This window comes from Crocodylus porosus, unplaced genomic scaffold (assembly GCF_001723895.1).
Source record: "Crocodylus porosus isolate Cpor-Errol unplaced genomic scaffold, CroPor_comp1, whole genome shotgun sequence".
NCBI classification, from domain to species: Eukaryota; Metazoa; Chordata; order Crocodylia; family Crocodylidae; genus Crocodylus; species Crocodylus porosus.
The window spans coordinates 46,512,855-46,539,047 of NW_017728918.1; the positions used below are offsets into that span (position 1 = coordinate 46,512,855).

Below are 26,193 nucleotides of genomic sequence, written 5' to 3' on the forward strand. Positions count from 1 at the left end.
CAGTTGCTGGCGGAGAGACTATATGTTTTAAGAGCTGTAGTGTATCAGTGAATGATCCAGTGAAAACATGTTGCCCTAGAGGTAGGAAGAAAATTTCACTGTAGCATAATTTTTGGTTTAAAAAAAAAACAAAGGCAATAAAACCCATGTCTTCAATTCGGGCAGGGCTGTCCAACTGATGGCCTGCTCCATGTACCTAGGGACTGGGGGGCACCAGACAATTCATACAGTGAGAGGTCTAGAGGGTGGGTGTCTGTGCAGCATGTGGCCCCTGCATCTGTAACCTGTGTGGCATGCAATTCCTGGAGTGTGTGCTCTTCAATCTGCAGGTGCCTGCTGCCTGGAAGTTGGACAGCTCTGAGTTAAGGCAATACAAAGTTAACAGAATGAATCTAAGAAGACTTGCTATGTAGAAATTTGAGAAACAGTAAATTAGTATAGTCAGGGCAGTCAGAAGCATGTGGACTGTTGGCCATCGTAAGTCATCTGTTAAGCTTAAGATTTTTAAGTACTGATAGGAAGGGACCATGGTACTAATATTCAGAAAGTGAGATAAGGCTGTCGGTGGAGATTGTTGGCCGTAAAAATATTTCACATTTATAACGTGACTCTGGAAAGCTGGAAGGTCAGATGGACAGTACTAATTTTGAAAGGGATAAGCATCATCCATTTAGAAGGTAAGGTTCTGTCACAGCTTCTTTGGCATTCATTAAAAGACTATACAGTGTGCACTGTAGAATTGTGCATATTTAGAAAACCGTGTGAGGAAGTTCCACATGATACGGTTTTGCTTAACTTTATGTTGCAACAGTTAAGAATTGGTTGGGTACTGGAAAACATAGATATGAGATTATAAAATCTTACATTAACAAATATACATTAAGGTGGATTCCATGTACATTTTAAAACAGTGCAAAAAGTGTAATTGGAAAGGGGAAAAACTGGGTTTATGGTATATTTAATGTAAAAATGAAACTTAGATTTGTTTAGACAACACATCAATAATATTTAAAAAGCTACTAAATGCTATGTCTTATAGGTGATATGAAAGCAAAAGAATTTAAAGCATTTGAGCAAAGTCTATGCAAATCTGTGACAAGAGACAAGTACATGTTTTTGTAGGTGTAAGTAGTGATATGAAATTGTGCTACAGTTTGATCTCGGAAGAGTACAAAATGCAGTTTTCATATTGTATGACAAAATAGGTAAAGTTTAGATAAGTTTAGTTATGCAGTTTTTACTTGGAGGAATGTTTCTTTCAAGTTAACATGACCTGTTTTGTTGAACTTAGGGGGAGGGGGGGAAGGGATATGATCAATAAACTGATGGTGTTAAGGGTTTATACAGCATTATTTTAGGGGTGTTGTAGCCATGCTGGTCTAAGGACATACGCAGAGAAGGTTTTGTGGCTAAATGTGGTATCTTTTATTACAGCAACTAAATAGTTGGAAAAAAGTGTTCTTTGCAAGCTTCCAGGCACAAACACCCTTCTTTAGACATAGGGAGAGCCTGCTGTTGTTTTGTGTTCTCCTGAATGGAATGGAAGCCAATATGCAAAATACAGGTCTATGAAAATGCAAATGTTTGGCAGTGAGGATCGGAGGCCATGGGAGACGATAGGTATGAGAATGTTGCTCCGGTGATAGAATGTAGTTAGTAAAATGTAGAGAGGTTACCTGGGGTTATCGCATGGCAGACAAGTTAAAATATGCTGTAAGTGTCTATATTTAGTCCAATGTCTATATTTAGTCCATGTTTTTTTGCATCTGGTAGATTTATGAAGTAAAATGTGTAGGGTCATCTGTGAAAGGTGTTTTGTAAATTCTCTTTGAGAATTAGAACTGAGAGGTTGAAGAGAGAGTGGTTGTCTTGTGAGAAGTGTACATCCAGAAGTAATTGGGAATTTTTGTCTTTGATAAATTGTCAGTGTGCATTCATTCTGGAATGCAGTTCTTGTTTTTCTCCTACATATTTTTCATCAGGGCATTTAGTATACTGGATGAGATATATTACATTTCTGGAGGTGGAGGTATAAGATCCAGGAAGTGTGATGCTTTTGTTGTGGGATGTAGTTTTTGTGGGAGTGGTGGAGATATGTTAACAGTATTGGTACTAGATTTGTGACCCAGATACCTTGTTCTGGGTGGATCCAAACCCTGAAACCGACTACAACCTCTCCATTCCATAATAGGCAAATGTTATTGAGACACAGTGAAAGCAGATAAGAATAATGCAAACAATTCTATAGTTACCAGTCCTACAGCTGTCACAGAGGAAGGTATGTTTGGGCAGTACACAAGTTTCACCTTGAGGTTCTTTGGAGTGTCAGTAGCCTGGAGGTCGGAGGCTGAGGCCAACCCATCCATCCCTCCCAATGGGATAGGTGAGACAGGCTGGTGTTGCGCCCTCTGTTCTTGGTGGCCTTGGATTCCCCTCTCAGGGACTCTTTGATGCTCTGAAATCCCTCCTCTTGTATTCTTTCTCCTGCTCTGATAACTCATCATCTCTGGGCATTGTTGTTTCCCCATGGTTGTCATACTATCCATGTTCTGTCCTGTCAGCATATTCCTTTGTTTCACAAACCCATCATATGCACACATCCTGGTTTGGGATTTTACTGGTCCCCTCCGGATTTGATCTGTTCCCCAAAGCCAGCAGTCCCTGGATCCTGTAGTTGGGCACTATGACCTAGTGCCAATGCTGTAGAGTCCTTAGATCTGTGTTATGGAACAGGGTGATACATGTCTTCAATTTCCCAGCCTGTGTCTGCTTGCTGCTTGCCTGTGGCAGACACAGTGGGGCTTGAAGGAAACTGTGTCACAAACAAGTTTTTAGAAATCAATTAACCTTGCCATTCCCTATGACCATTGCATTAATGCAAAATTAACTTTACCTACAAGCCAGTTCCCAAAAGCCAAACCTCTAAATACCATTTTCTAGCCATTGGGAAGATTTTACATTTCTTGTCATGGCATGGTCTGGATCCATTTGGTGTGTTTTGGACCATAGGAAGTCTGCGTGTGGTGATGAGATTGGTAAGGTTTGATGCTTGTTTTAAAGGCTAGGGTGGGTGGTTGTGGGAAGATCTTTTTAAGAATTGGGTCTTCTCCTAGTGTGGGTTGAAGTTGTTTGAGGATTTTCCATATAGGTTATAGGGAAGGATGGTATGTCATAACTAATGGTGTGTGATTTGTGAGGATTTTCTTTTTGTACTGAAGCAATTCTTCATGTGGTCTCCAGGTGGCAAACATGCCATCTATCTCTCTAGAAGAGTGTCCTTGTCGAGTTGAAAGCCCTTTTGAGATTTGTGAGGTGACGGTCATGGTGTTCTCGGTGCAAATTCGGTGGTATCAGAGGGTCTGGCTATGTATTACAGCTTTTTTGGTGGGTTTACGGTGACTTCTGGTTCTGTGCAGATATGTGTGTTGGTCTGTGGGCTTCTTGTATATGACCATTCTGGACATTGGTCATAGTGTCTAAAAGGGAAATATTGGTGCTAAAGTATGATGGAGGGGTGATAATTGAATTTGTGATGGAAATTAATTAGAGACTGCAGGTTTTTAGTTTGAATGATGATGCCATCTATAGATCTTAAGTATAGTTTGGGTTTGGTGCAGTCTTGAGGAATTCTTCTTCCAAGTGGCCCATAAAAAGGTTGGCATATTGTGGGGTAGGAAGGGTGGGGGTGTGGTGCTCTACATCAAAGAGCAATACACATCCTGAGCAACTGCAGTATAGTCATCCCTGGTGATGGCCCCTCCTTTCCATTGGAAAGCATACCTCCATTGCTCGAGATTGTAGGGGGGCTGTTAGGAATGCTAAGACAAAGATGCAACTGGGACTAGCGACCCAGATCAAAGATAAAAAGAAGTCCTTTTTTAAATACAAAGCGGCTAAAAAGAAGGTACCAAGTAATGTGGGTCCTCTGCGGGATATGCTTGGTAATCTGGTGGTAGTACCAGATGGCAAAGCTAATCTCTTTTAATAGATTCTTTGCTTCTACCTTTCTGAGCAGGGACAGGGACATCCCCCCTACTGGGAATCTGGATGGACCCAGGGGAGGCGCAGCGAGGCCCAGGGTCAGTGAGGACCTAGTCAGGGAAGTACCGGTGGGACTAGACATGTTGAAATCAGCAGGTCCTGACGATCTACACCCCAGAGTGCTGAGGGAATTGGCAGAGGTCATTGCAGGACCCCTGGCACAACTTTACGAGCACTCATGGTACTCATGCTAGAGGACTAGAAAAGGGCCAATGTGGTCCCCATTTTCAAAAAAGGGAGGAAAGAGGATCCGGGAAACTGTAGGTCTGTTAGTCTTACCTCAGTCCCGGGGAAGCTCTTTGAGAAAATTATACAGGAGCACATCTGCAAGGGACCAGCAGGTGAGATTGTTTAGGGGCAATCAGTATGGGTTCATTAGAGGCAGGCCCTGTCAGACCAACCTGGTTGTCTTCTATGACCAGGTCACAAAATCCTTGGATGCAGGTGTTGTAGTGGACGTAGTCTTTCTGGACTTTAGAAAGGCCTTTGACACTGTCTCTCATACCATCCTCATTAAAAAATTATGCGACTGTGGTGTTGACGCCTACACAGTCAGATGGATTGCAAATTGGCTGGAGGGCCACACCCAGAGAGTGGTAGTGGACACGTCATTTTCAACCTGGAGGGATGTGGGCAGTGGGGTTCTGCAGGGCTTCGTCCTCGGGCCCACACTGTTCAATGTCTTCATCAGCGACTTGGGCACGGGGGTGAAAAGCACCTTGTTCAAGTTCACAGATGTCACTAAGATGTGAGGAGAAGTGACCACATTAGAAGAGAGGGACAGGCTACAACTAGATCTGGACAGGTTACAGAGGTGGGAGAATGGGATGGGTTTCAATACGGACAAGTGCAAGGTGTTGCACCAAGGGGGAAGAACCAGCAGCATACCTACAGGCTAGGGGACTCCCTTCTTGTCAGCACAGAGGCAGAAAAGGATCTTGGAGTCGCTATTGATTCCAAGATGAACATGGGCCGCCAATGTGGGGGTGTGGTCAGGAAGGTGTACTGTACCTTGTCATGCATCCATAGATGCATCACGAGCAGGTCCAAGGAGGTGATTCTCCCCCTCTATGTGACATTGGTCAGGCCACAGTTGGAGTACTGTGTCCAGTTTTGGGTGCTGTACTTCAAGAAGGATGTGGATAGCATTGAGAGGGACCTGAGAAGGGCCACTCGCTTGATCAGGGGGCAGCAGGGTAGGCCCTATGAGGAGAGACTACAGGACCTGAACTTGTTCAGCCTCCACAAAAGAAGGCTGAGAGGGGATCTGGTGGCCGCCTGTAAGCTTGCCAAGGGGGATCAGCAGGCAATGGGAGAATCCCTGTTCCCCCAAGCACTACTGGTAGTAACAAGGAACAATGGCCCTAAGTTGACTGAGAATAGATTCAAGAGGCACTACTTCACAGTCAGGGGGGCTAGGATCTGGAACCAACTTCCAAGACAGGTGGTGCTCGCCCCTACCCTGGGGAAATTCAGAAGGAGGCTAGACAGCTATCTAGCCAGGTTTGTTTGACCCCAGGATCCTTTCCTGCCCGTGGCAGGGGGTCAGACTTGATGATCTGCTTAACTCCCTAATTTGTTACTAGGAAATTTCACAAGACTGGGTGGGCATATATCCACTTAATCTTCTCTCTTAAAAACTGTGATTGTCAAAAGGAAATGTTAACTGCTATGAATTTCCGTTGCTTTTGAAAAATCAAAGTATCATTTATTGAATTAGACGGGGAGGATCAGCTCCTTGGACCTGCTCGAAATGCATCTGTGGTTGGCCTTCCTGACTGCATCCCCACACTGCTGGCCCATGTTCATCTTGGCATCAGTGATGACTCCAAGATCCTTTTCTGCCTGTACTGACGAGAAGGGAATTCCCCAGCCTGTAGGCTTGCTGCTGGTTCTTCGTCCCCAGGCGCATGACCTTGCACTTGTCAGTGTTGAATCCCATCCTATTCTCATCTGCCTGCCCCTGTAACCGGTCTACGTCTGATTGCAGCCTGTTCCTCCCTTCTAGTGTGCCCACATCCCCCCGAATCGTAGTGTCATCAGGAAATTTGAACAGGGTGCTTTTTACCCCCTCATCCAAGTCACTGATGAAGATGTTGAACAGCCCGGGCCTGAGGACCGAGCCCTGCGGAACTGCACTGCCCATATCCCTCCAGGTCAAAAATGACCTGTCCGCTACCACTCTCTGGTTGTGACCCTCCAGCCAGTTGGCGACCCAATTGACTGTGGATGTCCACACCACAGTCCCCCAGTTTCTTAATGAGAACAGGGTGAGAGACAGTGTCGAAGGCCTTCTGAAAGTCCAGGAAGACTATGTCCACTGCTACCCCTGCATCTAAGGATTTGGTGATCTGGTCGTAGAAGGCCACCAGGTTGGTCTGACAGGACCTGCCTCTAATGAACCTGTGTTGGTTGCCCCTAAGCATAATCTTCCCTGCTGGCCCCTTGTGGACATGTGCCAGAATAATTCTCTCAAAAAGCTTACCTCAAAAAGGATTGAGGTAAGACTAACTGGCCTATAGTTTCCTGGGTCCTCCTTCCTCCCCGTTTTGTAGATGGGAACCACGGTGGCCCTCTTCCAGTCCTCTGGTACCACACCAGAGCACCACGAGTGCTCATAAAGCCATGCCAGGGGTCCTGCAATGACCTCAGCTAATTCCCTCAGTACTCTAGGGTGGAGATCATCTGGACCACCTGATTTAAATACATCCAGTCCCTCCAGAAGTTTCCTAACCAGTTCCTCACTAACCCTTGGCCTAGGTGTGCCTCCCCTAGGGTGTAAGGGGGGCCGAGGGGGGGGTGGCTTTTCCGGTCTCTGCTCAGGAAAATGGAGACAAAGAAATCATTAAATATGTTGGCTTTGTCATCAGTGTGATGACCAAATTTCCTAGCGTGTCTTGCAGGGGCCCCGTGTTACCCAGAACCTTCTTTTTGCCCCCTATATATTTAAAAAAGGACTTCTTGTTGTCCTTGATCCGGGAAGCTAGTCCCAGTTTCATGTCCGCCTTGGCTTTCCTGACTGCCCCCCTGTATCCCCGAGCATCTGCAGTATAATCCTCCCTGGTGATGGCTCCTGCCTTCCATTGGGTGTATGCCTCCCTTTTGCTAGGAGATATTCCTGGACACTTTTGGTGAGCCATGGGGTCTTTTGCGCCCTCCTGCCTCCTTAGATCCATGTTGGGATTACCTCCCTTTGGGCTTGGAGGATCGTCTCCTTAAGGAGCGACCACTCTTCTTGGACACTTGGCTCACCTCCCCTCTGGGACCTCAGGGCCTCCCCGAGTATTCTCTTTAGCTCATTGAAGTCCACCCTCCTGAAATCGAGAGCTGCCCCTTGCTGCAGGCCTTTGCCACCTTGCACTGGATGGTGAATTCTAGCAGGTGATGATAGCTGTCGCCCAGGTGGTCGAGCACCCGCAGCCCTCTCACCATGTCATCGCTGGTGGCCAGCAGATGTCTGAAAAGTTCAGGTCACCCATGATGACCTTGTCCTTTGACCTAACGACCTCCATGAGCTGACTTCAGAATTCCTGGTCTAGCTCTTCCCCTTGGTTGGGTGGTCTGTAGGAGACCCACACTGTTAAGTCTCTTTCCCCTCGACTGCCTTGTATTCTAACCCAAAGCACTTCAGAATGCCCCTCCTCTGATTCTTTGCTAATTGATGAGGATGTGTATTCCTCCTTAATGTGAGCACCATGCCCCCACCTGTACAGCCTGTAGCCCTTGATATTCACCACCCAGTTATGTGTTGGGTCCCACCATGCTTCAGTGAGCTCCATCATGTTGGGGTTGGTGTCAGCCAGCAGGAGGGTAAGTTCCTCTTGGTTGTTTCCCATACTATGAGTGTTTGTGTAGAAGCATTTGCGGCCTCCTGAAGATGTGCGCGCTGGCCCCCTACTTTCAGCATTACCCTGGCCCCTGGTGCTTACCTGTGTATATGTTCCGCTCGTTGGTCTAGGCTGGGCTGTACTTGTGGGTGTTGCTTGGTTTGGCAGTCCAAGGCTTTCTCCACCCTTGTCTTCCCCTTTTCCCAGTGAGCCTAGTTTAAAGCCTGCCAGAGGAGATCCGCCAACCTAGAAGAAAACACATGCTTACCTTTAGGAGAAAGGTGGAGCCCATCCCATCCAAGTATGTCACTTGTGATGTGTGGGTCGTTGTCAAGGAAACCAAAGCCTGCCTCAAGACACCATTCCCGAAGCTGCCTGTAGGGCTCTGCGATGCACGTTGCATGCTGTCTTCCACGTCTGCTCACTGGTAGGAGAGAAGAGAAAACCACCTGTGGGCCTATCTCCTTCAGTACACCCCCCAGAGTATGGTAGTCTGCCATCAGGTGATCAGGGCTTCTCCTTGCCGCATCATTAGTACCCACATGGATTAGGACCATGGGGTAGTAATCGTTGGGCTGGATCACGGCCTGGATCATTCCCTTCACGTCCTGAATCTTTGCTCTGGGTAGGCAGTAGACCTCGTGTGTCAGGGGGTCCTGGTGACAGATAGGGCCCTCTGTACCTCTCAGGATAGAGTTGCCTATGATGATCACTCGATGCTTTTTCCTCCGGGCCTGCTTGGCTCCTTTGGCCTGCTCGGATTGTGGAGAGTGTGTAGTTGCCTCCTGTCCTTCCTTCTCTTCCAGTGTTGCCAGGGTCCCGTACCTGTTCTCCAGGCGGACTGGAGGAACTGGTACTGCTGTGTTATGAGCAGCCCTGGTTCTGGAGGTGACCATCTGCCACTTTGCAGTGGAGGGCACTTCTTGCGGGGTGTCTTCCTTGGATGTGTGGCCCTGCAGGCAAAGGAAATAGCTGTCAATTTCATCCTCCTCCTCCCTGATTCCCCTCATCCTGCTAACCTCCTCCTGGAGCTCTCTCACCTGCACCTTCAGGGCCCTAAGGCAGGTGCCTGCAGGACAGGTGTGGAGGTCCCCAATCCCTGTCCCCCAGGCCTTGCTGGGCAACTCCTGCAGGCCAGGGGGTGGGGGACACTAGCCCCCCCCATGGGCTCTGTCTGGGTGGAGGCCTCAGGCAAGCCCTGTGTAGGCTGTGCCTCCCGGGCAGGGGCCTTGGCAGCACTTCATGTCGACACCATCATAGGAGTTGCTTCTTGTTTATGGCTTATTTGAAATTGTTGTGTGATATATTTTTTTTTTTCCCCCCTTACAAAATTTGTTGAAGGTTACTATCTTATTCTGTTTCTTTATTATCTTCCCTTTAACACTTCTCTCTTTCTGTCCATTTTAAATGTCACATACTCTTGATATCATGGTGCCTATCTTGGCTTTTGCATGGAAAGTTTTCTTTGCGCCACATTCTTATTATCTAAAATCACTTCTGGGTTCTCTTTGAGGTTTACTCTGTCCGTTCTTTACATCATCCAGACCTCTGAACTGGAAATATCTTAACCTTGAAATGTTTAATATTCCCTACTTCAGCATGTTTAGAGCTCAGTAAGAAGCTAAGCTCCTTGCTTGATAAGGTTATGATTTTTTAAAATATATCTAACATTGGATAGCACGTTTGCTTTTTGCTGATAAGGCTATCTTCATGTTCAGTATATGGTGTATATGAAGCCGACGCTATGGTCATAATGTATGTTAGTCCAGCTTGTACATATAAGAAACAACGAAAGATAAATTTAGTTTTAACATGAGACAGCACACCCTGTAGAATCTCACAGTTAAGAATCTGTAATTGTGATCCTTATTTATACAAATATGTACTTAAAGTCATTTTTGTTATTTGAAATGTTGGTGTTAACTCAACGTTGAACGCAATGTAAAACGTAGCTTTTTTGACAACTGGCTTAATTCTAATGAGAGAGTCATGGGAAAAAGTTTTTGCTTTTAAAAATGAGCCTTTATTTCACAATTATTGATGACATGCTTTGATAGAGCACAGTTCCTATGCTGCAATATGGTCAAATGTCCCTATGCTTGTTACTTTAGTACAATCCAGACCTGAGGAAGAATGTCTTGCCTTCAAATGCTTGTCTAACTTTTGCATGAAAAGTTTTCTTCGTGCCACATTCTTATTATCTAAAATCACTTCTGGGTTCAACTATACTGTTAGTCCCAACTATACTGTTAGTCCTAAGAAACCCTTGCCACTCTGCAATTTTGAGACATTTTAAAGTAAATGCAGAAAAAATCTTGCATATCATTTGTGGCTTCCATATTCTATATATTTGATATTCCATATAAGAATAGCAGAATATTGTTACCAGCCCAGAAAGTGATAGAAAGATCACTTGTATGCAATAGTGCAGAGTAAGATTATAAACAATGTCAGAAGTAGAGAAAGATAGGAGAAGTGAGGGGGAGGGTCCTCTTTTAGCTACCTTTATAGATTTTTTAAATAAAACTTTGGGCTTGTCTGCACTACATAGGGTGGTGCTAAGGAATATGTTGATGGTGTTAAGGTGTTTCATGTTTTCAGAATAGGTGTACCTGGTAGTGTCCTTCATGAGTTAGATATGCCTTTGGTATTTAAATGATTATTTAAATGTGTTGGTGCACTGGGGCCAGTGTGGCCCAGAGCGAGACAGCAGGAGCATGGGGCCAGGCTGCCAGGGGCTCTGTGGAGCCAGGCTGTGCTGCTCAAGCAGGAAGTGGAGGGAGCCACCCTGGTTCCATAGAGTCCCTGGCAGCTTGGGCCCACACTCCTGCCACCTCTCCCTTGGCCCTGCTGGCACTGGCCCCAGCGCACTGACACAGGGCCTGCGTGCCCGCTCACTGCCCCTGCCCCTTCCCCTCCCCTGCTGCAGCTGCTTCCCTGTTCCCGCCATCCACCCACACCATGTGGTTCCTGGCTGCACTGCTGGGACTGCAAGAGCCAGCCTGGCTGGTCCTGAGGACTGGGGCAATCACCCACAGTCCTCCCCTGCCTTTCTCACCCCCACCCCCTTATCTGTATTTCCCTCATGTCACACAGCACTCAGGTGCCCTGTGCCTGAGAGTAGAAACAGCTTGGGAGAGACCCCTAGTGGTGAGAAGGGGGAAGCCCAGCTGCTAGTTACCAGGGCAGCCAGAGTTGCAGGTGCTTGTTGCTAGGACAACTGCTGGGGAGCCAGCTGACAGGAAGGGGCAGGGCCTGGCACACATAAGCCCCAGGCATGAAGCCAGGAGGGCAGTTCCCTGTTGGCGGCCAAGGGAGGAGGAGCTCGGCCAGCGTAGACAGAGGGGAGAAGCCTGACTGCATGAGCAGCCCTTGTTTGCTGCTATGGGTTGGAGTATTTCCCAGCAGGGATTGAACGTTGTTTGGCCAGACAGTTTAGCTTTTTATGGTGTAGCCCAGGGGCTGTGTGTTTTTGTGTTCGCTGTTTAACCAGAGGAGCGGGTGAGGCTATTAGGGGTTGGAGGAGGCCTCATAGGGGCTCCATGGTAGTGTGGGGACCCTGGTGCCAGGGAGGGTGTGTCATTTTGGGGTGCACTGACCCCAGCCCCAGAGCAAGGGGGGCAGTGAGAAGACCCGTAAAGAGGGCCATGAGGAGTGAGGAGCCCCAGAGTGAGGGGGGCAGTGAGGAGTCCCAGAGAAGTCAAGGAGAGGGCCAAATCACAGCAGGGCCCAGGTCAAAACCACGTCAGTACCATCTGCAAGGCTTGGGCTGCGGTGTAGGGGAGAAAAAGGAGCCACAGATAGTGTCCCCTGGCACCGGGGCGCATAAAGTGGGCAGCTTCCCACTAATTACATTAATTAACTAATCAATTCAGATCAAAGCATGGCAGGAGAGTGAGCAGTGGTTGGCCCATAACAGAAGGGCGGAGTCACCAACAGAAAGGCTCCAGTATCAATACTCCTATCACACCTCAGTGTAGGGAGGCAGGAACCAGCCCCAGCCTAGAAGGCTCCTGCAGCCCCTGCTAGGCAGAGACTTCTGGCTAGGGCTCGGGGTGGGGGGGATTGGAGTGTGTGGCAGGGCCGGGCTGGATTTGCTGCTCTGGTTGTTTAGTTCTGCCACTGACTCCCCCTGGGTTCTACTGCCTCTGGCTCCTGTAATCTTTGACGGGCAGCCAGGGGCAGATAAATATTAATTTTCTAAATTTTTTAGGGGCCTCAGGGGCTGGCTAGAATAGCCTGATGGGCCGGATCCAGCCCATGGGCCATATTTTTCCCGTCCTTGGTATAGATAATGCTTTTCACAGGATGAGGATTGCCCCTTGCACTCTGGGTGTGCTGACCCCTGTGATTTTTTTCCCCAAACGTGGGAAACTCGACTGTGTAACTTGTGGTAGTGGGGGGACTGCTTTCGCGCTTTCCCTTGGGGCTGGGAGATGAGGTTTAGCCAATATTGAGTAAGCCATATAGAGTAAAGGGATGAAATATTTTAAAGTGAAGCCAACTTTTCTTCTTTTTCATTTTTAAATGATTGAACCAAGTTTACCTTGATGATTTGAAAAGACTCTCTATTTTAAAAATTCAAAATTTAAAATATATTTTCATCAAAAATATAGATTCATACACACTAGGGCTGGAAGGGACCTTGGAAGATCATTGAGTCCAGCCCCCTGTCCCAGGGGCAGGAAGTCAGCAGGGATCATAGGATCCCAGCAAGATAAACATCCAAATGTCTCTTGAAGGCGTTCAAAGTAGGTGCTTGAACCACCTCCGATGGCAGGCTATTCCAGACCTTGGGGGCTTGGGCAGTGAAATTCTTCCTTATGTCCAGCCTGAAATGGTCATGGAGGAATTTGTGACCATTTGGCCTTGTAATCCCTTGGGGCGCTCAGGTGAACAAATGTTCCCCCAGATCCTGGTGAGCACCCCTGATAAACTTATAGGTGGCCACCAGATCACTCGTGAGCCTGCACTTTTCCAGGCTGAAGAGTCCCATTACTCTCAGCTTCTCTTCATAAGGTCTGTTTTCCTGACCTCTGATCATGTGTGTGGTTCTCCTCTGCACCCTCTCAAGCTTCTCCACATCCTTTTTGAATTGCAGAGCCCAAAACTGGATGCAATACTTCAACTGCGGCCTCACCAAGGCCAAGTACATTGTGAGAGTGATGACCTGGAATTTGCATGAGAAGCATCTATGGATGCAAGCCAGCGTTTTGCCCGCTTTCCTACCTGCAGCATCACATTGAAGGCTCATGTTCATCTTGTGGTCAATCGTGATCCCCAAGTCCCTTTTGTCCGTAGTGCTAACCAGCGTAACACTGCTGAACCTATAAGGGTGCTGCAGGTTTTTCCTCCCAAGGTGGAGAACCTTGCATTTTTCAGTGTTAAACACCATCAGGTTCTCATCTGACTCCAATGTCCACATCGTTAATGAAGATGTTGAACAGTATGGGTCCCAGGACAGAGCCTTGAGGGACCCCACTGGTCTCAGTGCACCACAACAATTGACGTCCATTAATCACCACCCTCTGGGTTCTACTGCGGAGCCAATTCCCCAGGCAGTGGATTGTGGTGCGGCCGAGGCCGCAGTTAGCCAGTTTCGCCAAGAGGTGATCATGGGATATTGGATTGAAGGCTTTTTTAAAGTCAAGATATATGACATCAATCTCTTCTTCCTTGTCCAGCTAATAGGTCACCTGGTCATAGAAGGAAATGAAATTGGTCAAGCAAGACCTACCCGCAAGAAACCCGTGCTGGCTATCCCTCAGGATGTTGCCGTCAGCCAGTCTGTTAAGGTTGGCCTCTTTGATAATCTTTCTAAGAACTTCCCCAGGTTAGAGTTCAGGCTGATCGGCCTGTAGCTTGCCGGATCAACTTTTCTCCCTTTCTTGAAGCTAGGCACCACATTGGTCTTCTTCCAGTCTTTGGGCACTTCAGGGCACCAGGAGTTCTCAAGGATCTGTGCCAGGTGCTGCGCTTTGCTTGGCAACTCCTTGAGTACCCTGGGGTGTAAACTGTCAGGGCCGGCTGACTTGAAGGTATCAAGCCTCTCAAAGTGTGCCTTTACAGGCTCAGCATTTATGGAGCGTAAGGAATCTCCCTCTCCCGGGCCTCTCTGTCCCGTAGTGGGCAGGGGCATTCCATGGGGCTGGTGAAAAACTGACGCAAAGTACCTATTTAGCGAGTTGGCTTTTTCTTGGGCATCGGTTGTAAGTTGCCCCATCTGGTTCAGCAGGGGTCCAATGTTTCCCTTGCTTTTCCTCTGGGTCCCCACATATCTAAAAAAGGAATTTTTATTATCCTTGATAGTTGTAGCTAGTTGGAGTTCAGTCGCAGCCTTGTCTTTCCTTGTTCGCTCTTTGCAGGTGTGGACCAGTGCAGAGTATTCCTCCTTGGTGGTGGATTCAGTCCTCCATCCTTTGTAGGTCTTTCTTTTAAGACGCAGGAGGTCCGCTAGTTCCCTGGAGAGCCAAGGGGGTTGCTGTGCCCTTTTGCTGCCTTTCCTCCGAGACAGGATAGACTTTGCATGCGCATCCAGGATTGTTCCCTTGAGGAGTCACTTGTCCTGGTCTCCCCTCCCCTTTGGGTTGTGGCCTAATATTGCACTTATGTTACTTCTATGTTATGTGCAGCTTTCTTCGTGTTGTAGAAAATAAACAAAACATGATATCTAGGTCCAAATATAAGGACATTTCAAGATAATTACCAATATTTAATCATGTGCTTTTGTTTCAATGTAATAGAGTAAGTAGTATTCTTTCTGCTTTGACATAATGTGGAGCAAGACTTCTTCCCAGTGGAGGAGATAGATAATTAATTGGAATAGTTTTACAAGATTACGTTTTAGTTAATATTGTAAAAACATATACTTGTTTAGCAATATTTAATTTGAAGATAATTAGGAACATGGCACTTAAGCTTGTGGCTAGGTAAATAATTGAAATCTCTGTTAAAACTTTGTTTTCGAGCACATTTTTGTAAGTACAACTTTTTAAAAAGTTTTCTAGTACATATGATATCTGGTTATTAAAACTGAAATTGGTATGCTCGTTTCAAGGATATTATGTCCCTTGACAGATGTTACACTTAAAACACGATTAAGCTGACCACACAGGTTATGTGAAAAGAACTCACATAATTCTCCTAATAATGGAAGTTTGGATTGATCATTACTACCTGGATTATAGGTGGATTGTTAGGTTGGCAACTAATGACTGGCAGGAGGCAGGGTTTTTTTTGTTTTTTGAGGTTTTTTTCTTTCGTTGTTTATTTCATGTCTTAAACAAGATAGGCAGTGATATGTGTGTGTGTCTGGCTGCCTGTTAAAGTGAAATGAAGATGCCTTATCTACTGGGGAACTCAGGAGGGAGACAGCAAATGGTACACAGACGAGACGTAGGCTTTCTCGGATCCACTGAGTTATCCAAGTTTCCATGCAGTTTGTACAACATATTTATATCTGATTTTCCCCTTAAGGAACATTCTCTGAATGGTTGCATCAAATTATTTGTTTTGTAGAGACCCTGGGAATTAGGTTGAACCTGTTCCGTGTTCCTGAAAGGTGCCAATTAGCTGCAGTTTATGTGAAATTGAAGGGAGGATTTTTTATTATCACAATCCTGTATTCTTTTTCCTTATGTTATGGTCTTCTCTAACAAGGCTGGTATTTATTATTACAACTTACCTAAGTAATTTAACAAAGGTATATTTACTATACCACAAACTGCATTTGGTACCTCTTGTTACACCAAACACTATTCATGCTAATGTTCTCTTGCTAAAACTACATTATGCTGTACGTGAGTTATTTATTTCAAGGCCGCCTTGCAGGCTTTTCCTGCTAGCTCATTTGCTTAATATAAATGGCACATTCTATTATTTGTTTAGCTGGGCATGTTGATACATTTCCACATTCTGCCGAGCTTGTGAGTTGTAACATCTGCAGAGATTCTCTTTGTGTTCTCTTAAAAACAGGTTCTTTGCTTTAGTTATACTTCCCCTGAAAATGGTCTGAACATGAAACTTGTCACTGATGCTCTCCAGCCCTTATTGCAGATTAGAGACGAATATAAACTGTTGTGAACTAGGAGAACAAGTATTGTCCCTTCCTGGTCAGTCTTAAGGTATTTCATAAAATCAGATGGACAAGTCTAGCTAATTTATTTGTATGGTAAAAGCCCTGTTATCCAGCATTTTACTAACTGGCATTTCTATTAACTGGAATTTCTGGCTGGCCAGACCGGGGTGGGGGGAGAAGCTTGCGCATGGTGGCGGTCACCATTACCACCCTGTGCTGTCACAGCTCCATGTGCGGCTGCCCCCTCCCACACATGCGCACACTTTGCATCCGGCTGGAAACCCCTGTGCCTCAGGTAACTGTTTTTAGATTACAGGCACCCCCCCACCCATTCCTGGTTCATGCCAGAAAACAAGGCTGTTGCCGTATTAGTATTTGTATTCTACTGCAGTTAATCTTTATAGGAAGATATCATTTTAATATAATATTGAGGCATATCAAAAACTTCATTGTATCTTCCTAATTTTGCTTTTGAGAGAGAGATATTTTCTTTTTTTAACTGAGCAGAATCTGGTTTCAGTAAACCAGCACATATCATTTGCAATAAAAAAATCTTATTATTAGTGTCTCTGAATAAGTGGCCCATCCTTTGTTAAAATTATTTCTTAAATGAAAATGAGCAACTATATTAAATAGTTCTCATTGTAAAATAGAAATTCCATATGAATATAGTCATAACCGTGAAAGACTGCATGTAGACCAAGAGTGTGTGTGCTTTGTTGTCTTCTCTGTCTCTGTGTGTGTGTCTCTCTCTCTTTGGTGTATTCTGTGTAATTGTGTTTATGATTTTAGTTTTTGTATCTGAGTATGAAATGAAGGAAGGAACAGGTGCTATTCAGGGTGTTTGAATAATTTCTGGTTAGGGAGGTAATATCTTTTTATTGATGTTTTGAAAGATGCCAGTTCTTTTTGTAAATGTAAATTCTGCTTTCTAAAATAAGAATCTTTAACCAGCAGAAGTTTTATTTTACATAAATAAAATAGACAGCCATAATGTAACATGGCTGCTATACAAAGCAAACTGCCACATTGGTTGGTAAGATGACAAAATTATTATTTTTTTAATCTTAAGAAACCTAACAGAGTTTAATGAACAGCCATTTATATCTAAGCTTAGGATGGCGCTCTCATTTTGCTATATGATTTTTTTTCTCCCTAAATACTATGCATTTTGAAATAGTGGCAAATTAATAGAATGCTTTAGGAATATTTTAAATATTCATCTTGGGAGAGTTGGAACCAATAAGACAAGTTGGTTGGTTATTTTTCTAGAGCTAGAAGTAAGAGTATAATTTGCAAGCACATTTTTTTGGTTTTATTAAATATTGTTTTCAGACTTCACTAGCATTTCTTGAAGCCCACTTTAAAGTCTGCCCATCCCAGCACCAACAGGGTGCTCCCAGGCCCCTGCAGTGCAGCTGGGGATTCAGCAGCTCCCCAGGGTTGCACTTCACATCAAAACTGGGCAGCTGGGTCTTCTCGGAGCCTGGCTCTGGGTCCGGTTGGGGCAGGTGGCAACACATGCAGTGGGGCTGAGCTGCAGGCCCAGGGTAGTCACCCTATGCCCATTTACCTCCATCTTACTCTGCCAGTCTCTGCGGCATCTATAGCAACAGAAGATGCTGCATCCCATGGGGATGGGGATGGTGGTACTGGGCTCCAGCCTGTGGCTCTGTGAAATTGGGGGAGGGGGGGTAATGAGCCTGGGGCCAAAGCAGCCCCACCAGGCAGGCAGTTCAGCCCAGGGAGTCCAGGGGAGAAACAGCCAGCAAGGCACTGCAGTCACCAGCCTGCACCTTCCTGGGGCTGGCTGCAGCAGTGCAGGGAAGAAGAGGGAATGAGGGGGAACTGCCTGCCTGGCAGGGCTGTGTTGCCTGCCTTTTTTTCATTGTTTAACTGTTCACATCCCTATTGCTAGTATATTGTTTGTCATGCTTTTATTGTGAAGAGAATCACTGTTTCTGTAACTGACCCCTGTTCTCTGAAAGGTAGAAATTACTCTACCTTTGTTTTAAGTCTTCATGATTTTAGGTCTTGTCTTCATTGCAACAGCTGGCTTTAGCTGTACCCTGAGGCCCTGGGACGTTACACATAAGACGCAATTAATCTTTTAATCACATTTTAAATGGTGATCTAGCCATATGTTCAGGCAATTCATGGTGCCAAGTAATATTTTTGTAGCTGATTTCCATTGTACCTTAAATAGTGTGTCAGGACAGACTGTGACAAATTGCAATAGGGTCTCCAACTGGTCCAAGTGTGGTCTCCACTGGCTGACAATCAGATTGATCATTGGCCAGCTTCAGGGACCACACTAGGGCTGGTAGGAGCTCCAGTGCAGTCCTGGACCAGCTGACAATCAGCTTGCAAGTGCAGGGAGAATCTGGGATCATGATTGTGCAACCTGCTATGTATGTGTGGCATGACAAGACACAAGTTTGTTGGGATCACAATCAGATCCCATTGCGCCTCTAAATTAATGTTTGTCAGTGGATGGACAGTAGTACACTTGAGCTGACCTAGCTTTAGTGGATGTGGCCATGCTATAAAACAACACATTGCACAAAGTAATTTGGTTAGCAAACAGTCCCCAGTGTACTGTTAACTCCACGGGTGGCAGCACTTGAGCTTTTACTAGGGCTACTTAACAGAATAGATATCTTGAGCTTAAACTAGAGGTTTTTTTTATGTATAGGTGGAACCAGGCTAGGGGCAGAACTTGAGTTATATTGAGCTAACCATGAAATAAAGCCACACCCTTTTATTTTCAAAGATATTTGGAAATGTAAAGTGTATATTTTTTATTAGTGGGTTTAGTTTTTACATCTTTGTATAACATTATAACATTATTGCTATAAAGGGAAGTATTCTGGAAATTTAAATTTGTGTGGACCCTGTTTCTCAGCTAATAACTGCAGACTCAAAGCTTGACCTTAAAAATGGAATTTAATTATTTGCCTTTTAGGAAGAATCAGTGCATTTTTTTGCTTGCCAAATAGCTCCTGTTTTCTTTGTACTTGGTCTTGGAATTAATGCCTCATTTCTGTGGTTTAGTAGCATGTTTTAAGAACTGGGAATGTTAGCATTCTCGTTCTGTTTTAGTTGGTAAAATGTAAAATTTGCCTCGTGTGCAGCGAGCCCCAGATTCTTATTCATTGACTCTAAACTACCACATACATTCATCCAATGTGCCTTACTGTTTGTGTGTGCAGGTTTGCCATGTATACTGTTTTGCTTATAACTTGTGTATGTATTAAATAAAATGGAAATACGTTCATGAATGTTAAATTACTTTTTTTTTTAACACATAATTTTTCAGTATTTTACATCGGAGAACCTTGGAAAATATACTTGTAGAATTGGTAGAGTACTGCCATGAAAAGAGAACCTAAGTCTTAATATAGTCATTAAAGAATTGGAGACAGTTTACAGACATACCACAGAATGCACACAGTCTTCTCATAGCATTAATCTTCATATATCTTTGTGAAGGATCATATACTGTTTGCATAAATATGAAGAGGGCTTAGTCGTCTATTTTCACTTGTATTTTGCAGTTTCTAGCAGGATATCAGTACCAAAAAATACTCCTCTTTAATTCAGATGTTTTGCTAAAATTATTAAAAACCTCTTGACAGAAGGATAACTATTTCAATTAAAACAAAATGTTAAAAATTTACTAGTATTAGTTAATTTTGTGAAATAATGGATAAGTATTTCAGTTTATGGCACTTTTAAAAACACTGTACTTTATTCTATGTGCCCGTTAATATATGACAAATGTGTTATACTATACTTTACTAAGGAATAAAAAAAATTGCATGGTTGCTTTCATCATTGCAAATTCATGTGATCAAATTTTCCTAACATGAAATTATTATAAATTAAAGTTTTGTTATTTTTTCTAGCTGACAGCACGATCCTTGCCTGCTGTGCAGTCTGACGAGAGACTTCAACCTCTGCTTAATCACCTTAGGTAAGGTGAATAGGAATCAAATTTATTCATTGGATACAGATAAGATAATTGTATTTATGGAGTGTTTAAGCCTCTTTCAAGAACAAATGTATGTTGATGGATGACAGTAGAAGAGCTGAAAGAAAATATTTTTCCATTTTAATAATGAATTATACAAAAATATATCATAAATACTATATAAAATACTTTTAAGACTGGCATTTGAAGTTATCTTTACAGAATTAAAAAAAGACAATTTCTTTAACGTAGGGCCAACCTTTTTGGCAGATGTGCAACAAAAAATTAGCCCTGTGCACTCCCTAAGTGCCACTGATCCTTTCCCCTAACCTGATTGCTGCTCAGCTCTTTTGCTGCCTGCCCTGTGCTGTCTGACCAAGCTGCTACTCCAGTTTCTGCTTCTCTCCCTCTACCAACTGATCTGATGCTCTGCTTTCTGTTCCTTGCCCTATCTGCCACCATGACCATCTTCTGTCCAAACTGCCACATGCAGAAGTTGCCTGTGCCGCATGTGGCATTTATATCTCAGGTTGGCACCTGTGTTGTAACTTCTGGCAAAACACTTTTTTTTGTTAGTATGATTAAATCCAAATGTAAGATTCTTCATAAACAAACCCAAATTCAAATTATGGTACTTGGAAAATATAATTGTATCTAATTTTGTATAGTATACATTAAGAGCATAACTGGTGCTCCATCACTGGTGAACAGCATCTTGTTTTATGATTGAGACTGTTCAAAAAGTGAACCAACAGCATGGGCCTGAAAATGCATCTACAAGTTGTTAGAAAAATCTTGATTCTTCTTCTTCTAGCTGGATAGCAAATATCTGAACTCCTGTTTTTCTTAGTTTTGTCCTCAGATATTCTTGTTGGTTAATTTAACCTCCATGGTCAGTAACAGCACATGATTGTCATTTACTACTTTAAAGTGTTTTGGTAGAAGAAATCAGTTCCTTGGCCAATATTCAGGAGAAGAAAGCCCACATAGCTGATATATACTGTTTTACACAAATGCTGTTTGTAGCGTGGGTACATTCCCCTCTCTCCTCCTTTCCCCTCTCTTTTTTAATAGCATGCTATAGTCAAGTGTAGCACTTTACTAGCTTAAGAAATGTGGCTTTTTATGTAGGGGTGCACTGATAGCAATTTTTTGGGCTGATACCGATGGCTGATTTTTAATGAGCCATATTGGCCAATACTGATCCGATTGCTGATATGTAGCTGGGCAGCTTGGAGAGCAGCATCCGGCTGGTAAGTCTGTTGGGAGGAAAAGGGTGCGGGGGGAGGGAAGGGGCATGGGACTGTGTGCAGATTGAGTTCCTCCCTCCCCCCCGCAGTGAGGGAGGGAGTGGTGATTTGGGAGAAATTGATGTGCTTTGGGAGCCTCACATGTTAGTGCATCAGAGGCACAGCATGCCTCTGCACTGAGAAAATGGTGGTGGTGCATTTTGAACTAAAACACGTTCAATGCACTTTAGTTCAAAGTGCGCCACTGCCATTTTCTCAGCATGAGGATGCACTGCACTTCTGATGCACATGATACGCATGTACTTTTAATTAGTACAGCTTGCTAATTAAAAGTGCTTGTCACCGCATCAGAAGCACATATAAAAAATCCCAAAAAGTATACTGTGCCAACAGGACTTAGAGTGGCTACTTGAAACTAGGTTAAAAGAAAATGGCTTCCTTCTAGTAAGTCCAGTCTTTTCAATTCCTTATCCTGAGATATTTTAGGTTCTTTGTCTTCTCATTAGCTGCAGCAATCACAAAAGAGGAAGATTTGATATGCATTTACAGTCATTTGGCAGCTCTATAAGGGAGTGAATGGTACTTGTCCACCTGCTGTTTATCCAGGATTTAACAAGATCCAGATATCTGCCAGATGAATCTTGTTGGGTTTGTAATGGCCTGTTTTATTAGAAAAAACTGTTGACAGTCTGAGATTGATTGAGGGAACTGGGGAGTGCGGAAGTACACACCAACCCCACTGTTTCTGACTTCAGTGTAGATCATGAAGGGAGGCTGGTCAGATGCCTTGTATATTAGCACTAGGGCAAACGTTTTTGAGCTTGAGTACTTGAAGTGCATGTGCGCCCAGAGTAGGAATGTATATTGGGACAACAGAACTTGAAGAACTCTTGTTACTGGCAAATAACCTTCTCCTTTTTGCACTTCTGCATATGTTTGCACATGCAAATGTTAGTATTGGATATACAGTTTAAGCTGCCACTATTGAAAACTTATCTTACTTGCTCTTCCACTGCTATAGGAGCCATGCTAGAACTAAGGATAAATATTCCCAAATATAATATAAGAATAAATATAGAAAATTTTGCAGAACCATTTTCATAACCATGAAAACCACAAACGTTGCAACTTTGCAAGGCTCAGTAAGTCACGCTGTAAAACTGAACTTAGGACTTGTGAATGAGCTCTGGCAGGGAATAGAGAGATGACCTAGTAAGTCTTTTCTATTACGTATTTCTATGAATCTGGTTCACTTTTTGCTTCATCTTGCTCATGAAAATGAGAAATGTATTTTAGTTGTTGGCTTTTGCTTTTCCTTCATCTTGTGAAGTTCCTTACAGCAGTATTTTATTTTTGGCATATGTCAGACGAATAGAGCTTTATCATGGGGGTAAGAGCCGAGATAGAAGTTGTCTGAAAAGAGTGCCCAACTGAAGGTTACATAGCATTGATTGGCTGCTAACATATTGGACATTCGTTGGCAGCTGGTTGTATCTGCTTGTAAATTTTAAATTAGCCATTTCTCACTTCCAGCAAAAAAGACCTTTTGCTGAGTGGTATGTTTTATAGAGATTTTTTGGGACCATTTCTTATTTTAATTTGTGGTGAGTATCTTTTTATATTCATAGACTTTATTTTGTAATAACACAATTGTGCACTATATGATTATTTTATTCACACCTGAGATGCTGTTTTTTCCTTATAATTCACTGGGGCTTTTAATACTGATTGTGCTGTAGTGAAATGAGCCATTTTAGCTAAAATGTATTCTATTTTGTGTGATATAGAACACACACACACACTGAACAATTCTGCTCATAAAATTATGCCTACAAAAGTTCTGGCCACTTGGGGTAAGTACTGACATTCAAAAAGGCTGAGCCTGAATCAATTCAATCTTTGCAGGTTAGTCTAAACTGCTTAGATTGAACCAAGAAGCAAGTGAATAGACACTCACTTTTGATCCCAGAAATGCAGCCACATACCTGCAGTGCCACAGGCTAGAAGCTGGGAGGTGCTAGAGCAAGCCCTCCCTTCCTCTTGGCAGTGGCTGAAAGGGTGGAGGGAAGCTGGGAGAGAAGCACTCCAGGCTTTTCCCCACTCCCTGCTTGAGCTGAGGGTGGGGGTGTGAGTAGGCACGGCAGACCAGCTGAGTATGATTGGTGAGGGAGGGAGAATTTAAAGCCCCACCCAGCCTGCACGGTCCCTAGCTGGGGTGTGCTTGGAGGGGGAGGGGGAGGGGGAAGCAGCCCCTGCCTCACTTTGCTCTGTTTGCCGCTCCAGTAGCTGGCACAGTGAGGTGGAGGCAAGGGATGGGACCCCAGCTGGTGTTTGCCATGCTTCTCCCCACTTGCCACTCGAGCAGAGGGGGCGGGGGTGTGGCCAGATGCCAGCCTTGAGCCAGAGAGGAGGGAGGGGTGGTATTTACCCTTCCAGGCTGCTGCACCCCTGCCGGCAGACCCCGGTTGGGGTCCTGTGTTGGTGGGAGAGAGCGGGGTTTAAATCCTCCTCTCTTCTTTACCTTCCTCCCCTCCGCCTCAGCATGCTGGCCTGGAGCCAGTTTCTAGCCATGCCTCTTCCCCCTCCGTTTGAGTGCCAAGTGGGGGAAAAGCCTGTGAGAGGCTGCTTTTGCTCTCGCCAGGCAGACGCAGCTGCAGTCCCGAGCAGGGTCTTCCACCCCCACCTCCTTCTCAGTCATCTGGAGCAGATAGCACAGCTCAGCCTAGGGCTGCAAAGCATCCTGGGATTCTGAGGGGACTGTGAGTTAACTTCATAGATTTCATAGACATTAGGGCTGGGAGAGGGACCTTGGAAGAGCATCGAGTCCAGCCCCCTGCCCAAGGGTGGTGCCCATGGGAACAGAGCCTCACCTTTTTTCCACTGGTCCCTCTGGTGAATTTATAAGTGGCCACCAGATCCCCATAGTCATCTCTTGGGGAGGCTGAGTAGATTTAGGCCCTTTAGTCTATCTTTGTAGGGCCTGGGCTGCTGCCCCTGACCATGCGAGTGGCCCTCCTCTGGACCCTCTCAAGGTTAGCCTCATCCCTCTTTAAGTGTGGTTCCCAGAACTGGGCGCAGTACTCCAACTGTGGCCTAACCAACGCCGCATAGAGGGGAAGGGTCACCTCCCTGGACCTGCTTGTGATGCATCCGTAGATGCATGACAAGGTGCGGTTAGCCTTACTGACTGCTTCCTCAGATTGGTGGCTCATGTCCATCCTGGAGTCAGCAATGACTCCAAGATCCCTTTCAGCCACTGTGCTGTTGAGAAGGGTGTTCCCCAGCCTATAGGTATGTTGGAGGTTCTTTCTCCCTAGATGCAGCACCTTGCACTTGTCTGCATTGAATTCCATTCTGTTCTCATCTGCTCACCTCTGTAACCTGTCTAGATCTAGTTGGATTCTGTTCCTCTGCTCCAGTGTGCCCACTTTTTCCTACATCTTTGTGATGTTAGTGAATTTGGACAGCGTGTTTTCCATGCTCACCTTCAAGTCACTGATAAAGATGTTGAATAGCATAGGCCCAAGGACTGAGCCCTGGGAAGCTCCACTGCCTCCATCCCTCTGGGTCGAAAATGATCTGTCCACCACCACTCTCTGGGTGCGACCATTGATCCAATTTGCCATCCATTTGACTGTGTAAGCATCAATGCTGCAGTCACCTAGTTTTTTATGAGAATGGGGTGAGAAACAATGTCAAAGGCCTTCTTGGCCAAAGGTCACACCGGACCGCACTTCCTTCTGGTCTAAAATCTATAAGCATGAAAAAGGTCCTTTTTAAAAATATTTAAAATCAGTCAGTGAAAATAGTAGCTCATTTCACAGCGTCTGAGGCTATGGCCCTTAGCTACTTTGAACTTGGACAGCCGAGTTATAGATTGTCAGTGTCAGACTGCTTTTGGTGCCCTCAAATCATAAAGCACTGTCTCCAAACTAGCAGATTCATCAAAGATCTCTGTTACAGAAATTGCTTTTTCACATTTTGGAATGAAGGTTGCTTTGTCTGCCTTCGTCCTCATCATAGTAAATTAGTGCTAGGTTATGTTTCTCCGTCAGATATAATAATTTTCATTGTTACTAGTCTCATAGGCTACCCTACCATTACCCTCATTTACTACTTTGTCTTTAAGACTGAGTATTAAAGTTCTTCTCTCTTGCATCAGATTCAAGTTCCAGATAAGTCATTTCTGGCTTACGGTAAGTTCATGCATTCAAATTGTGTAGATATGGTACAATATCTACCATTCTAGATATGGTCCTGAAGCCAGTCAACATCTCTTAACTTTTAGTTTCTAAGTTTGTGCTTCTGAAGTCCCTATTTGTTGGTGTCAAACCACTTGGACTTGAGAGAGAGCTTCTGTAGTCTTTTTAGATAGTGCTTGGCCTGATTTTTGTTTTATCTTAACTTTGTGTCCACCTTGAGAGTTACTGTATCTCTTCCTTTCTAATTTTTTCTTCTCTCTCTCTCCTATTTCTTTTGATATTTTTGTTCTATTAAAGAGACCTCAAGCTTCCTGTGGTGTGCAGTTTGTGGTGCTTTCAACTCTGTGAGACTGGATAGTCTTGTGAACACGAACCAGACCTTATTTATATGATTTTTTCCCCTTTTTTCAGGATCTCCAGCCCTCCTTTCTTGCACATTATGGCTTCTCCTAGGTCTCTGGGGTTTAAATTGTATCCATCTTGTGGTGTGTCCATTATTGATGGACATATTATGTGCCTTTAATGTTTAGGGGAGTCTAACATCCCTGGTAAATGCTTGCTTTGTAATTTTTTCACTTTCTGATTGTAATGGGGGATCCCCAGGTACCCAAAGAGATCGATGCTCTCCCCCACATTTAGGGCAGTCTGCCTTCACTCATCTGCCATGCCTTTGATGTAAAAATGTGGGAGGCCGTCAATTTTTGACATTGGTATTCTGGGCCAATTATTCGGCTCTGAGCCACCCCTACACCATGTCCCATGCCTTGCAGATGGCTTCCAATTTTCTTTACTACTCCCCCAGCCCCTTTCCCTCTGGCCCCGC

The 26,193-nt window shown here is 44.6% G+C and overlaps 1 protein-coding gene across 1 annotated transcript in view; it reads left to right on the forward strand.

Moving 5' to 3' along the window:
* Positions 1 to 26,193, forward strand: part of PRIM2 (primase (DNA) subunit 2) — a gene marked incomplete at its 5' end in the record, with an annotated part of 238,709 nt that overhangs the window by 118,486 nt on the left and 94,030 nt on the right. The window contains one exon of the mRNA XM_019538153.1: positions 19,854 to 19,921. Coding sequence (XP_019393698.1) covers positions 19,854 to 19,921 — 68 coding nt within the window. The remainder of the gene's footprint in view (positions 1 to 19,853; positions 19,922 to 26,193) is intronic.